General features: G+C 53.4%; 1 protein-coding gene across 2 annotated transcripts in view; it reads left to right on the top strand.

Moving 5' to 3' along the window:
* LOC142258105 (uncharacterized) overlaps nucleotides 1–15,327 on the top strand; it is a 198,804-nt gene that overhangs the window by 168,096 nt on the left and 15,381 nt on the right. The window contains exons 6-7 of one of the 2 annotated variants that reach the window (XM_075330573.1): nucleotides 11,491–11,660; nucleotides 12,058–12,291. In XM_075330573.1, the coding sequence (XP_075186688.1) occupies nucleotides 11,491–11,660; nucleotides 12,058–12,291 (404 nt within the window). The remainder of the gene's footprint in view (nucleotides 1–11,490; nucleotides 11,661–12,057; nucleotides 12,292–15,327) is intronic. The other variant, XM_075330580.1, reaches the window with a different exon arrangement.

Below are 15,327 nucleotides of genomic sequence, written 5' to 3'. Positions count from 1 at the left end.
GCAGATGTGTCTATATAAAGAGCGGAGGGAAAAACCTGCAGATGTGTCTGTATAGAGAGGGGAGGGAACAACCTGCAGATGTCTGTATAGAGTGTGGAGGGAAACTAAGGGTTTACAGTGTGTGTGTGTGTGTGTGTGTGTGTGTGTGTGTGTGTGTGTGTGTGTGTGTGTGTGTGTGTGTGTGTGTGTGTGTGTGTGTGTGTGTGTGTGTGTGTATATATATATATGTCACAAACCACCGGGGGGGTCACTCAGAAATCCCCCGCGCTGGCTACCAGTACGTCACAATCGGGGGGTAACAAGTGGGGTCACCCCTCCTTTATACCTCCCGACCGACAGACAGAGCACGTGACGCGCTCTCTAGCGCCCCTCTTATAGTCAGGCCAATTATGGAATTGCCCGACAATAAGCAAGGAGGCCGCTATACTACTTATGCCGATTATTGAAGGGTCCCCGGTGAGAGTAAGGTATATATTCCCCCGACCTCCGCGGGCGGAATATATAAAATCTCCCCGAATCTCACTGGCCTCCCCACAATAATCCTTGGCACAATTCGCTGCCACCAACCGATTTACGGTAACTATTAGCCGAACACACAGACGTGGGATTCAAGATCGAGATAACAGAACAGCCCAAGATTAATTATATAATTTAATCAGCCTAAAGCACACTAGAAACTACAATATATACAATAGGGAATCTACAGAATATACATATGTCAGAGTACAGTTACAATCAAAGCATGGGTTACAAACAGGCATACACAGTTCCAGCAGTTACCTTGTTGCGTCTGGCCACAGGGGGGCGCTGTACCCAGGTTTCTAGGATCCTTCCCACAGATGTTTCCTACACGTGCCCCCAGCGAAAGAACCCTGGAAAATGGCCGAAGTAGGGTTATCAACCTGGGCAGATCCAGGTCCCCTCCTACCTTAGTGACCTCACAGGGAGCACTGCTCCACCCCTGGCTTGAGTTATGGACAAAATCCACAACATGGAATATGGCCATAACTTGGCCTGGGAGCGTCGTAGGCGGACGCCGACGCTCTCATTGTGACAGTTATGAATTTAGCTACAGAACGAGGGGACTCATGACCTGTCTGCCAGTTCCCCATTGGCTGATATCACGCCTGGGGCATTTCCCAATGTCCTGCTCCCATAAAAAGGGTGTGCCGGCATCGTCCGCATGCAGAGACACCATTTTTATGGTTGCCATATTTATCGGAAATATGGCTTGCGAGATATGAACCATTTTTTACTGGAGTCGTTCTGTCTGGCTATTTCCATAGCCTTGCTAACTAGCTAGCAGCTCCTACTACAGGGTGACTGCAGGGAGTCATCCTGTGTCCATTGTTCCCACACCACCTCATTTCCATATCACAGGACATGGCCATGGAGGTGTAAGTGGAACACTGAGAACAAGAAGGGAGGGGGCACTGCCAGGGAGTGATGAGGGATTATGACTGGAGTCATAATTCATCTTCATATCCCGGGATTTGCCTCACACCTCCCCCCTTTTGAGGGCGCTAGGGGGCAGCACACTCCGGTGTTCCCCCGTGCGCCCGTCCGCGACCTCTCCTTGTCGGGACAGCCCGTCTGCGTTACCGTGGTCACGGCCCCTTTTGTGGCGAATGGTGAAGTTGTATTGCTGGAGCGCAAGGCTCCATCGCAACAATCGCCCATTCGTCCCAGAGACGGTGTGCAACCAGCTGAGGGGATTGTGGTCCGTCTCCACGATGAAGTGGCGCCCGTATAGATAGGGTTGCAGACGCTGCAGGGCCCACACTATGGCCAGGCACTCCTTCTCCATCGTGGAATAGGCCACTTCCCTTGGTAACAGCTTCCTGCTCAGGTACAAGACTGGGTGCTCTTGGCTCGCAGAGTCCACCTGGCTGAGCACCGCACCGAGGCCGAAGTCACTGGCGTCGGTCTGTACTACAAACGGCCGCGTGAAGTCGGCTGCCTGTAGCACGGGCGGGCTGGACAGGGCGTCCTTTAGGGCCCGGAAGGCTGTCTCGCAGTCCATTGTCCAATCGACTGCAGAGGGCAGCTTCTTCTTGGTGAGGTCCGTCAAGGGCTTTGCCAGGCTACTATAGCATGGAACAAACCTCCTATAGTACCCAGCGGTCCCCAAGAAGGACATCACCTGCTTCTTGGTCCTGGGGGTGGGCCAGGATGCGATGGCTTCCACTTTCTCAGGCTCGGGCTTCAGTGTTCTCCCACCTACCCGGTGACCGAGGTACTGGACCTCGCTCATGGCCAGCTGACACTTTCCCGGCTTGATGGTCAAACCTGCCCGGTGGATCCGCCTGATCACCTGTGCTAGATGCTCTAGGTGGTCCTCCCAGGTGGGACTGAAGACGGCAATGTCATCCAGGTACGCGGCCGCGTACCCTTCAAGTCCCTTGAGCAGGGTGTTGACCATCCGCTGGAAAGTGGCAGGGGCATTCCTCATCCCGAATGGCATCACCGTGGACTCGTACAGTCCAAATGGGGTAATAAAGGCAGAGCGTTCCCTGGCCTTGCGAGTCAGGGGGATCTGCCAATATCCCCGGCTCAGATCCATGATGGTCAGGTACTGAGCCCCGGCCAACTGATCGAGCAGGTCATCGATGCGTGGCATTGGGTACGCATCGGCGACCGTGACCGCATTGAGCCCCCTGTAGTCCACGCAGAACCGAGTGGTTCGGTCCTTCTTAGGGACGAGGACTACAGGCGAGGCCCAAGCGCTGTTGGATGCCTGGATCACCCCCAGCTTCAGCATCTCGTCAATCTCCTGGCGCATGTGTTGCTGCACCTCCAGGGAGACCCGATATGCTGAACGCCGGATCGGGGGATGATCCCCAGTGTCCACGTGATGGACAGCCAAGTCAGTCCTTCCGGGCTGGTTGGTAAACAACCCCCGGAAGGGGAGGAGGGTGGCCCACAGCTGGGACCGTTGGTCTTCCAAGAGCTGGTGGCCAACCTCCACATCCTCAATGGATCCGCCTGCCCTAACCTGGGCTAGCATATCCAAGAGGGTTTCCGCTTCTCCCTCCTCGGGCAGGTTGCACACGGGGAGCGCACATGCCTCCCGCTCATGATGTGCCTTCATCATGTTCACATGGAAGGGCTTCCGCCTTCCACGGGCAGGGTCCAGGGTGACCAGGTACGTTACAGGGTTGAGCTGCTGGTACACGAGGTATGGGCCTTCCCAGGCTGCCTGAAGCTTGTCCTGTGGTACGGGGACCAGTACCCACACCTTTTGACCCACTTGGTAGGTCCTCTCACAAGCGTTCTGGTCGTACCAACGCTTCTGATCGGCCTGGGCTTGAGCCATATTGTCGTGTACCAGTTGCGTCAAGGCCTGCATTTTGTCCCGGAAGCGCATGACATACTCGATAACCGACACTCCAGGGGTGGCCAAATCCCCTTCCCAAGCCTCTTTCACCAGAGCCAGGGGGCCCCGCACACGTCGCCCGTACAGGAGCTCAAACGGTGAGAATCCTGTTGAGGCCTGTGGAACCTCCCGGTAAGCAAATAACAGGTGTGGGAGATACCGCTCCCAGTCACGCCCATGGGAGTCGACCAACATCTTAAGCATCTGCTTTAAGGTGCCATTGAACCGCTCGCACAGGCCATTAGTCTGTGGATGGTACGGGCTGGCCACCAGATGTCGCACCTGGACTTGCTTACAGAGGGCCTCCATCAGCTGGGACATGAATTGGGTCCCCCGGTCAGTGAGCATTTCCTGGGGAAAACCCACTCGGGAGAAAATCTCCAGCAATGCGGTGGCCACCTTGTCAGCCCGAATGGACGACAAGGCCACTGCTTCTGGGTACCGGGTGGCATAGTCCACTACCGTCAGTATGAAGCGTTTCCCGGAGCTGCTGGGGATGGCCAGCGGGCCGACCAGATCCACAGCCACCCTCCTGAAAGGCTCATCGATGATTGGCAGAGATACTAGTGGGGCTTTGGGGCGTGGCCCCGCCTTCCCCACTCTCTGACAGGTTTCACACGAACGGCAGTAGGCAGCCACATCGGCCCCCATTTTTGGCCAGTAGAAATGCTGGTTTAACCTGGCCTTGGTCTTAGCGATCCCTAGGTGTCCGGCCATCGGAATCTCATGTGCGATCCGCAACAACTCCGTCCGGAACGGATAGGGTACCACCAACTGTCGGTCCCTGGGCCACGCCTCCGGTGAACCCTGCTGGACCGTGGCCCGGTACAGCCGTCCTTGGTCCCAGACCACTCGCTCCGGGTCCGAGTCCGAGGGAGGCTGTGCCGCCTGCTCCTTAAGAGCTTTCAGGCTGTCGTCAGCTTCTAACGCTGCCTGAAATCCCTGACTAGATGTGGCCAGAATCGACGAGACTGTCACATCTTCAGTCAGTACCCCGGGACCTGTGTCCTGGCCTCCACCTGACTCGGCTGCCCCTTGGTCAGAAGGGGAAGAGCTATCGGACCTCCGGGAGGCCCCTTGGCTTCCAGCACTCCCACTGCGGGTGACAGCGGCCACAGCCGCTGCGACCGTGGGTCGTGCCTGCTCCTCCTCCGTTCCTGACCAAGTCGCCGGTTCAGGCAGACCTACCTGGCTTCCTGACACCCCGGTTGTGGGGGAACCATGCACCGAGATCTTACCTGGGAGCACTTCCGCTCCTGGACCGGCCCCAATCTCACCTGCCTGTTCCCCTCCTGCAGCAACAGAACCCCGCTGTGAAATCTCTGGGGACCCCACATTTGCTGTGGTAGCCCCCACCCCACACACTGGTCCTCCCCCTGCAGCACCCTGCTCTCTGCTTATCCCTGCAGAGGGCAACAGATCCCAGCTCACTGGCTGGTTACTTGTAGAGGCATTGTCACACCTTTCTCTGACCCCCTCCCCTCCTGTCACAGCTGCAGCTGCGTGTGTGTCTATGGTGTCTGTGCAAGCCGAAATATCAGAGTTCACTCCCTCCTCCCTTACATCATTCATAGATAACACATTAACATTGTCAGGAGTCATGTCAGTACTGGCTGAAGGTTCAGCCCTTGGTTGGGGCCCAAACTGGGAGGTTATCTGCCCCAAATCTGTCCCAAGTAGCACGTTTGCGGGGATCCGATCAGTTACCCCCACCTCCCTCACCCCTCGCCCTGCGCCCCAGTCCACATAAATGTCAGCAACAGGCAGCGCCGGGTCAATGCCTCCAATCCCGGAGACAGCGAGGGTTTTTCCAGGGATCAAGTCTTGGGGGGACACCATCTCAGGCCGCACCAGAGTCACCTCCGAGGCGCTGTCTCGCAGTCCTATGGTCACAGACCGGCCGACGGTGACAGGTTGGAAGCTGTCCAGGGACCTACCACCACCCCCACCCACACAATACACCTTGGGCGGCCCTTGGGACGGGGACGGAGCCGGGGCCTTGGGACGCTGAGGGCACATGGCCTTGAAGTGTCCAGGTAGGTTGCACTGGTGGCACCGTCTTGGCTCTGCCACGGGCCTGGAGAGGGGAGTTGAGGGGGACACCCCCTGCAGTCTAGGGGCAGGTGGGGCAGTCGCCGAATTCATCTTACCCCCTCTCCAGGGGCTGCTGGTGGCCGCTCTCCTGGCCTCAGGGGCCCGGTTGTTGGTGTAGTCATCGGCCAGGGCAGCTGTAGCCGTGGACCCCTTTGGCTTCTGGTCTCGGATGAACTGGCGGAGATCCTCAGGGCAGTTCCACAAGAGTTGCTCCGTGATGAACAAGTCCAGGATCTCCGGTCCGGTGGAAAGCTGCAGGCCTTGGGTCCAGTGGTCGGCAGCTCGGGCAAGTGCCCGCCTGTGGTCAGCCCAGGAGTCCTTTGGTCCCTTCTGTAGGCTCCGGAACTTCTTGCGGTAGGACTCCGGGGTGAGGTTGTACTGTTGGATCAGGGCCCGCTTGATGGTGTCGTAGCCCTGATCTGCCTCAGCAGGCAAGTCCCCAAGGATATCCAGGGCCTTACCCCTTAAACGGGGGGTCAGGTATTTGGCCCACTGGTCCTTGTTCAGATGGTGCTGCAAGCAAGTCCGTTCAAAAGCAGTCAAGAAAGAGTCCAAGTCTCCATCCTTCTCCAGCACTGGGAAGTCCTCAACACGGACCTTTGGAAGTTTGGTGTCTTGAAGGTCACGTGTGGCTGATGAGGGCCGGAGCTGAGCTAGCTGCAGCTGGTAGTCACGCTCTGCCTGGCGCTCTTCACGCGCTGCCTGCCGCTCCGCAGCCTCAGCCTCACGCGCTGCTTGCCGCTCTGCCCTGCACTCTGCCAGGAGTCCCTTGTAGCCCTCCTGGTCTCCAGCCTGGAGAAGGGCCATAGCCATTTGAAGAAGGCTATCCGAGCCTCCCAGGCTCGGTGGAATGGCACGTGGTGATCTGCGGCACGCTGCAGAGCTAGGCGATTCACTGTCCCTTTCAGAGCGGAGGGCTGGCATCTGGCTCGTTGAGGAACCTTGGGTGAGCTCCTCCTCATCTTGTCCAGCAGTGCCAGGTTGCGCAATGTCCTCGGCAGAACGGTTTTCTGGCGTCGAGCTCCTGGAGGACTCGTGGGCAACCTCCTCATTGCTGTCCACAGCACCGTCCTCCCTCTCTTCGGCTCCTGCCTTAGCATTGGCCAGTTGCATAGCTCTGCTCCTGGTGCCATCAGCCATTCTTGCAGACTTTTGGTCACTGACACAGAACTGACACCTGATGCCTCCACACACCTTACAGTATCTGCACTCTGACACTCTAGTGTTGAGCTAGTCTGAAGACCCCAGCAGCCACAGCTGCTGCAGGCAGTCTTTAGTGTCTGGGAGTATGGGTCTCACACTCACACACACTATTATCTCGATCCCACCGCTATGCCACCAATATGTCACAAACCACCGGGGGGGTCACTCAGAAATCCCCCGCGCTGGCTACCAGTACGTCACAATCGGGGGGTAACAAGTGGGGTCACCCCTCCTTTATACCTCCCGACCGACAGACAGAGCACGTGACGCGCTCTCTAGCGCCCCTCTTATAGTCAGGCCAATTATGGAATTGCCCGACAATAAGCAAGGAGGCCGCTATACTACTTATGCCGATTATTGAAGGGTCCCCGGTGAGAGTAAGGTATATATTCCCCCGACCTCCGCGGGCGGAATATATAAAATCTCCCCGAATCTCACTGGCCTCCTCACAATAATCCTTGGCACAATTCGCTGCCACCAACCGATTTACGGTAACTATTAGCCGAACACACAGACGTGGGATTCAAGATCGAGATAACAGAACAGCCCAAGATTAATTATATAATTTAATCAGCCTAAAGCACACTAGAAACTACAATATATACAATAGGGAATCTACAGAATATACATATGTCAGAGTACAGTTACAATCAAAGCATGGGTTACAAACAGGCATACACAGTTCCAGCAGTTACCTTGTTGCGTCTGGCCACAGGGGGGCGCTGTACCCAGGTTTCTAGGATCCTTCCCACAGATGTTTCCTACACGTGCCCCCAGCGAAAGAACCCTGGAAAATGGCCGAAGTAGGGTTATCAACCTGGGCAGATCCAGGTCCCCTCCTACCTTAGTGACCTCACAGGGAGCACTGCTCCACCCCTGGCTTGAGTTATGGACAAAATCCACAACATGGAATATGGCCATAACTTGGCCTGGGAGCGTCGTAGGCGGACGCCGACGCTCTCATTGTGACAGTTATGAATTTAGCTACAGAACGAGGGGACTCATGACCTGTCTGCCAGTTCCCCATTGGCTGATATCACGCCTGGGGCATTTCCCAATGTCCTGCTCCCATAAAAAGGGTGTGCCGGCATCGTCCGCATGCAGAGACACCATTTTTATGGTTGCCATATTTATCGGAAATATGGCTTGCGAGATATGAACCATTTTTTACTGGAGTCGTTCTGTCTGGCTATTTCCATAGCCTTGCTAACTAGCTAGCAGCTCCTACTACAGGGTGACGGCAGGGAGTCATCCTGTGTCCATTGTTCCCACACCACCTCATTTCCATATCACAGGACATGGCCATGGAGGTGTAAGTGGAACACTGAGAACAAGAAGGGAGGGGGCACTGCCAGGGAGTGATGAGGGATTATGACTGGAGTCATAATTCATCTTCATATCCCGGGATTTGCCTCACAATATATATATATATATAATGTATGTGTATATATAGATAAAGATATAGATATATATAATATTATATATATATATAGATAGATAGATAGATAGAGATATATATATATATATATATATATATATATATATATAGATAGATAATTTTATATATCATCTCCTATAGTATATATATCATATATATAGCTGCCACCACCAACTGCTCATCAAGCAGATTGGTCACACATTAAAGATGGTGTAAGGCTTCGGGGCAGTGGTTTATAGAACAAGAGGAACAAAACTATTTAATGTTATGTATTTACTTCTAAAATATTGCCTGTAGTTACAAAAATATACAAAAGCATTTACAAAGGGGACAAAACAATATATGACTGGATGGAGGGAGAGTAGATACAGCGTGTGCTTCAAAAGAAGAGTAAGGGTGGGATTGGATAAAGGATCAGTTATTAGGAGACCCCTCCTCGCCCTGACACTGGGCATGTGAAGGAGTGTACAACAAAGGAAAAAGAAGCGATCAGACGACATTGATGCAAAAAAGTGACCTGTATGATACAATGTGAGGAAAGTGGGGGTAATGTGGCGACACGATAGTCAAAAAGACACACAATACCCATGCAGATGATAAATGTATCTACAACCATATGTAAAAAATCCAATTCTGAAGGATACAATAATATGGTGGCTACAATGTAATGAAATGTAAATAGCCTGTGTGGCCACTATCGGCCGTGTAACCAGAAAGGATTAATAAGATATCCAAAGAAGGGGAGGGGAAATATATGGAGCTACTCTAGTGTCTAATAATGGTCTCAGGATTTCAGTACCATATACTAAAGGAGAATATAATCAATATAAATATGTACAAATATCAAATGACCCAGAGAACCTGGTGTCTCAGTTATAAGATATCACAGTCTAAAGTAGTATATGAAAAAGTACTAAAAGACCTGATTCTTATGGTGAAGGAGTGTGCATGAAGTGAAGGTCAACGTAACACTGCCTACTCCTCTGGGCTGGCGGAGGGTGTCAGCCATGTTTCTTTGAAGCCCAGGAAGGCTAGTTTTCTAGAGGTAGTGAATGACGTGCAGTTTATAGCAGACAGAACAGGTATTCCAAGTGATCCAGAGAAAGGGAGAGTGTGGAGCGGGAGAGTGTGGAGCGGGAGAAAGGGAGCGGGTGGAGCGGAAGAGTGTGGAGCGGAAGAGTGTGGAGCGGAAGAGTGTGGAGCGGAAGAGTGTGGAGCGGAAGAGTGTGGAGCGGAAGAGTGTGGAGCGGAAGAGTGTGGAGCGGAAGAGTGTGGAGCGGAAGAGTGTGGAGCGGAAGAGTGTGGAGCGGAAGAGTGTGGAGCGGAAGAGTGTGGAGCGGGAGAGTGTGGAGCGGGAGAGTGTGGAGCGGGAGAGTGTGGAGCGGGAGAGTGTGGAGCGGGAGAGTGTGGAGCGGGAGAGTGTGGAGCGGGAGAGTGTGGAGCGGGAAGAGCGGGAGAGGTGGAGCGGGTGACCGGGGAATGCATTTTATGTTGGAGAGAATTCAGTAGTTTCTAGTAGGTGGAAAAGTTAATGTGGAGCGTCAGCGGTGTGGGGCGAGGATTGGAAGATATCACCAGCAGTGAGGAGAAGCAGAAAAAGGGAAAGCAGGTGGAGAAGATAAGGAGGTGGGAGGAGAGCGGACGACGTCTTTTAGTGGGAAGGATGTGAGGTGTAGGAGCAGGTCAGCAGATATCAGGTTCGGGGTAAGAGGGACGGTGAAATAAGTATTTGGTGAGTGCTAAAGTTTGGGAGTAGTGAAGGAGGGTAAGAATTAATGGAGGAGAGAATGTAAGGGCAAATATGACCACGGAAAAGGAGAGTATAGAAGAATACACTGGGCGAGTACACTTAAGAGGTAGCGCTATCCTTCCTTCTGGCCATGTCTGGAGTATTTCTGCCGGGCACTTACTGTATAAGCTGCACTTATTGAGCTGCACTGAGACCCCAATGTGAAGAATTCATCTGCTCTGGATGTTAGTCACTGTCCCCCGACCAGTGTCTTGGGAGCCATATGTGGCCGCACAACACTTGCATCTAGCTCCCCAGCTACAGATGCCATTGTACTGGTTGGGTTGGAAGAGGCTCAGATCCGGGGGTTGTGATTGCTCGTGGCTCGAGGGTCTCCGGACTCTGGGGCTCGGGGCCACGCTCAAATGGAAAAGGGAGTATTTACAGGGGATATGGATATAGTTCGTGATGCCACCCGTGGTGTACGGTAATTGGGAGTACTGTTGCTGCCATTGGGAGTACCCGGGGTGATGGAGTGGGGCAGCTAGATGATGTTACCTTCCACGGGTAGGGACAGGCCCCGGGACTCTGGATGGTGATGCGGGGACACAGTGCAGGGGTCAGTCGGGTACTCACTCAGCAATGAAGCAGACGCTGACAACAGGGTAAACAAAGTATCTGAATGCCGTTGCCTCTCGAGGGGAGCTCGTCCGGGTCCCATCCCCTGCAGTGCTGCTGGTAGTCCATAACCTGTCTCCTGGCACAAAAGTTTTAGATTGTCCGTTGTGGTCCGGTAGCTTGGAGCTTTCCGGGCCCCGCTCCCCACTGTGGCTAAGTGAAAGAGCCTGCTCTCAGGAGCTCATGTGGGCTCCTTGCTAGGAAAGCCCTATCCCCCTCGTTGCGCTAGTGCCCCCGATCTCTGAGCTGGTGGGAATAGCCCATAAAGGCCCTGTCCTCCGCAGGTTAATTGCCAGGTCGCCTGAAGCTTCCCCCCGACCTAGGGTCTGTGTACCGTGACATGCCTTCGGTCCCAGACTGGTGATAGGACCAGGCTGCTGACCGTCCTCCTTGACTGGTTCCAGCCACCTAGCCTCAATCCCCTGCGACCGGGGGTCCGACTTCTCTAGGTCCAGACCACCGTCTGCGACCTAGTTTACTTCTCCCCTGGGAGCTCCAACTCCCAGCTTCCTCAGAGCTCCTCTCAGCTCGAGGGCAACCACTGAACTGACTGGACACCTCCCTGCCTGACCCCTAGGTGGGCGGCCCTATTCATGCTTAAGCAGCCCACTGGTGTGCCTGACAGGTTTGGTGCAAAGTGTATCTAGGATTTGTGAATGCTGGTGGAGCCATCACCGCAGGATAGAGACCCAGAACCATGGGGGGTTGAATACTGCACGGGGAGGACAGTTTGTGCAGTACCCGGTGATGACCCGAATAGTCCAGGGGCATCACATATAGCCCTATTCCGCAAGGATCTGGCACAAGCTTAAAATCCCTTTCACTTGAATCTTTCATGTTTTCATTTTAAGAAGCATCCTACGTGTAAGAAGTTGAGTCATCTGTGATAACGGGACATACAAGTGGTTACACGGATGGTGCCCGTCCCCAGGCGCATATGAAGCTGTACAGATCCCATACGTGTATTCACAGGGGTCTCTGGTGTCTACACTGCGTGATGTCCACCCCACCATCTTCATGGGATTCCCTGGACTCTGGGAGAAGGTGCACAGGCAGTGGATATTGGTGGAGAAGAAGGCGACGCCATTACAGAAGATGACCATTGGCTGGGCCAGGACGAAAGGTCTCGTTTGCTACACAAGGTAGGTGACCTGTTGGGGTCCTCTCCAGTCTTCATATAGTGGTGCCCTTACACACGGCCATCATTATCTAATTGTGACTAGTCACTTTTGTGGGTTATTTATGAGTTTGTTGATTGTATTATATGAATTGGCAAAATGATTTTCATGCCCTTACATTTTGGCTATGCAGAGACCATAATTCAACAGTGCAAGGACTCAAAGTAACAACCAAACCCCCTTGTCTTAGTAGTATGACCTTCCGGGATTGTCCCCTGGAGGCTCCTGTACCACCTCTCCTGTGTGGCTATGGCAGATCATCAGATGCCCCCCCCCCTGTGCAGTCATACCATTGACATCCATCTTGGCCGAGTGTGATAGGTAGCACATGCTGATTTCATGGTTCCTCTCTCCTCTACAGCTCGAGCTCGCTCTCCTGGGGACATAGCGTTGCTGATCGTCTGGTCTTCAGGCCTGCCCGGATGGCTCTGGGCTTGGATCGCTGCACGCACTGTTATGTAGGCATGGAGCCAATCAGTCACAATGTGGTGGAGTATTTTGGAAGCTTGGGGATTGATCTGCTGTCGTTATCTGGAAAGAACGAGACCAGTGGGATTCAGAGTGCGGTGCTGCCTTCATCAAAGAGGACCGGAAGGTGAGACACCAGACTCAGAAGACGTAATAGATCTCTCCATCCAGATGCAATACCAAAAACCTCATAAACCTGCCCTGCTCTACAACTGAGAATATGCATGTGTTCTGGAGCTGCCCATCTGCTGGTATGGAGCACAGAGCTGAGAATATCTATGTGCTCTGGAGCTACCCATCTGCTGGTATGGTGCACAGAGCTGACAATATCCATGTGTTCTGGAGCTGACCATCTGCTGGTATGGAGCACAGAGCTGAGAATATCCATGTGTTCTGGAGCTGCCCATCTGCTGGTATGGTGCACAGAGCTGAGAATATCCATGTGTTCTGGAGCTGCCCATCTGCTGGTATGGTGCACAGAGCTGAGAATATCCATGTGTTCTGGAGCTGACCATCTGCTGGTATGGAGCACAGAGCTGAGAATATCCATGTGTTCTGGAGCTGCCCATCTGCTGGTATGGTGCACAGAGCTGAGAATATCCATGTGTTCTGGAGCTGCCCATCTGCTGGTATGGTGCACAGAGCTGAGAATATCCATGTGTTCTGGAGCTGCCCATCTGCTGGTATGGTGCACAGAGCTGAGAATATCCATGTGTTCTGGAGCTGACCATCTGCTGGTATGGAGCACAGAGCTGAGAATATCTATGTGCTCTGGAGCTACCCATCTGCTGGTATGGTGCACAGAGCTGAGAATATCCATGTGTTCTGGAGCTGACCATCTGCTGGTATGGAGCACAGAGCTGAGAATATCCATGTGTTCTGGAGCTGCCCATCTGCTGGTATGGTGCACAGAGCTGAGAATATCCATGTGTTCTGGAGCTGCCCATCTGCTGGTATGGTGCACAGAGCTGAGAATATCCATGTGTTCTGGAGCTGCCCATCTCCTGGTATGGAGCACAGAGCTGGGAATATCCATGTGTTCTGGAGCTGCCCCTCTGCTGGTATGGAGCACAGAGCTGAGAATATCCATGTGTTATGGAGCTGCCCATCTGCTGGTATGGAGCACAGAGCTGAGAATATCCATGTGCTCTGGAGCTGCCCATCTGCTGGTATGGTGCACAGAGCTGAGAATATCCATGTGTTCTGGAGCTGCCCATCTGCTGGTATGGAGCACAGAACTGGAAATATCCATGTGTTCTGGAGCTGCCCATCTGCTGGTATGGTGCACAGAGCTGAGAACATCCATGTGCTCTGGAGCTGCCCATCTGCTGGTATATTGCAGAGAGCTGAGAATATCCATGTGTTCTGGATCTGCCCATATGCTGGTATGGAGCACAGAGCTGAGAATATCCATGTGTTCTGGAGCTGCCACTCTGCTGGTATGGTGCACAGAGCTGAGAATATCCATGTGCTCTGGAGCTGCCCATCTGCTGGTATGCAGCACAGAGCTGAGAATATCGGTGTTCTGGAGCTGCCCATCTGCTGGTATGGTGCACAGAGCTGAGAATATTCATGTGTTCTGGAGCTGACCATCTGCTGGTATGGAGCACAGAGCTGAGAATATCCAGGTGTTCTGGAGCTGCCCATCTGCTGGTATGGAGCACAGAGCTGAGAATATCCATGTGTTCTGGAGCTGCCCATCTGCTGGTATGGAGCACAGAGCTGAGAATATCCATGTGTTCTAGAGCTGCCCATCTGCTGGTATGGAGCACAGAGCTGAGAATATCCATGTGTTCTGGAGCTGCCCCTCTGCTGGTATGGAGCACAGAGCTGGGAATATCCTGGTGTTCTGGAGCTGCCCCTCTGCTGGTATGGAGCACAGAGCTGGGAATATCCTGGTGTTCTGGAGCTGCCCATCTGCTGGTATGGAGCACAGAGCTGAGAATATCCATGTGCTCTGGAGCTGCCCATCTGCTGGTATGGAGCACAGAGCTGAGAATATCCATGTGTTCTGGAGCTGACCATCTGCTGGTATGGTGCACAGAGCTGAGAATATCCTGGTGTTCTGGAGCTGCCCATCTGCTGGTATGGTGCACAGAGCTGGGAATATCCATGTGTTCTGGATCTGCCCATCTGCTGGTATGGAGCACAGAGCTGGGAATATCCATGTGTTCTGGAGCTGCCCCTCTGCTGGTATGGAGCACAGAGCTGGGAATATCCAGGTGTTCTGGAGCTGCCCATCTGGTATGGAGCACAGAGCTGAGAATATCCATGTGTTCTGGAGCTGCCCATCTGCTGGTATGGTGCACAGAGCTGAGAATATTCATGTGTTCTGGAGCTGACCATCTGCTGGTATGGAGCACAGAGCTGGGAATATCCATGTGTTCTGGAGCTGACCATCTGCTGGTATGGTGCACAGAGCTGAGAACATCTATGTGCTCTGGAGCTGCCCATCTGCTGGTATGGTGCACGGAGTTGAGAATATCCTTGTGTTCTGGAGCTGACCATCTGCTGGTATGGAGCACAAAGCTCAGAATATGCATGTCTTCTGGATCTGCCCATATGCTGGTATGGTGCACAGAGCTGAGAATATCCAGGTGTTCTGGAGCTGCCCATCTGCTGGTATGTGGCACAGAGTTGAGAATATCCTTGTGTTCTGGAGCTGACCATCTGCTGGTATGGAGCACAAAGCTCAGAATATGCATGCCTTCTGGATCTGCCCATATGCTGGTATGGTGCACAGAGCTGAGAATATCCATGTGCTCTGGAGCTGCCCCTCTGCTGGTATGGAGCACAGAGCTGAGAATATCCAGGTGTTCTGGAGCTGCCCATCTGCTGGTATGGAGCACAGAGCTGAGAATATCAATGTGTTCTGGAGCTGCCCATCTGCTGGTATGGAGCACAGAGCTGAGACTATCCATGTGTTCTGGAGCTGCCCATCTGCTGGTATGGAGCACAGAGCTGGGAATATCCATGTGTTCTGGAGCTGCCCCTCTGCTGGTATGGGTGCACAGAGCTGGGAATATCCTGGTGTTCTGGAGCTACCCATCTGCTGGTATGGTGCACACAGCTGAGAATATCCATGTGTTCTGGAGCTGCCCATCTGCTGGTATGGAGCACAGAGCTGAGAATATCCATGTGTTCTGGAGCTGCCCATCTGCTG

This window comes from Anomaloglossus baeobatrachus, chromosome 1 (assembly GCF_048569485.1).
Source record: "Anomaloglossus baeobatrachus isolate aAnoBae1 chromosome 1, aAnoBae1.hap1, whole genome shotgun sequence".
Taxonomy (NCBI): Eukaryota; Metazoa; Chordata; class Amphibia; order Anura; family Aromobatidae; genus Anomaloglossus; species Anomaloglossus baeobatrachus.
The sequence above is the reverse complement of the archived record's forward strand: the minus strand, read 5'-3'. Positions and strand labels throughout refer to the sequence as shown.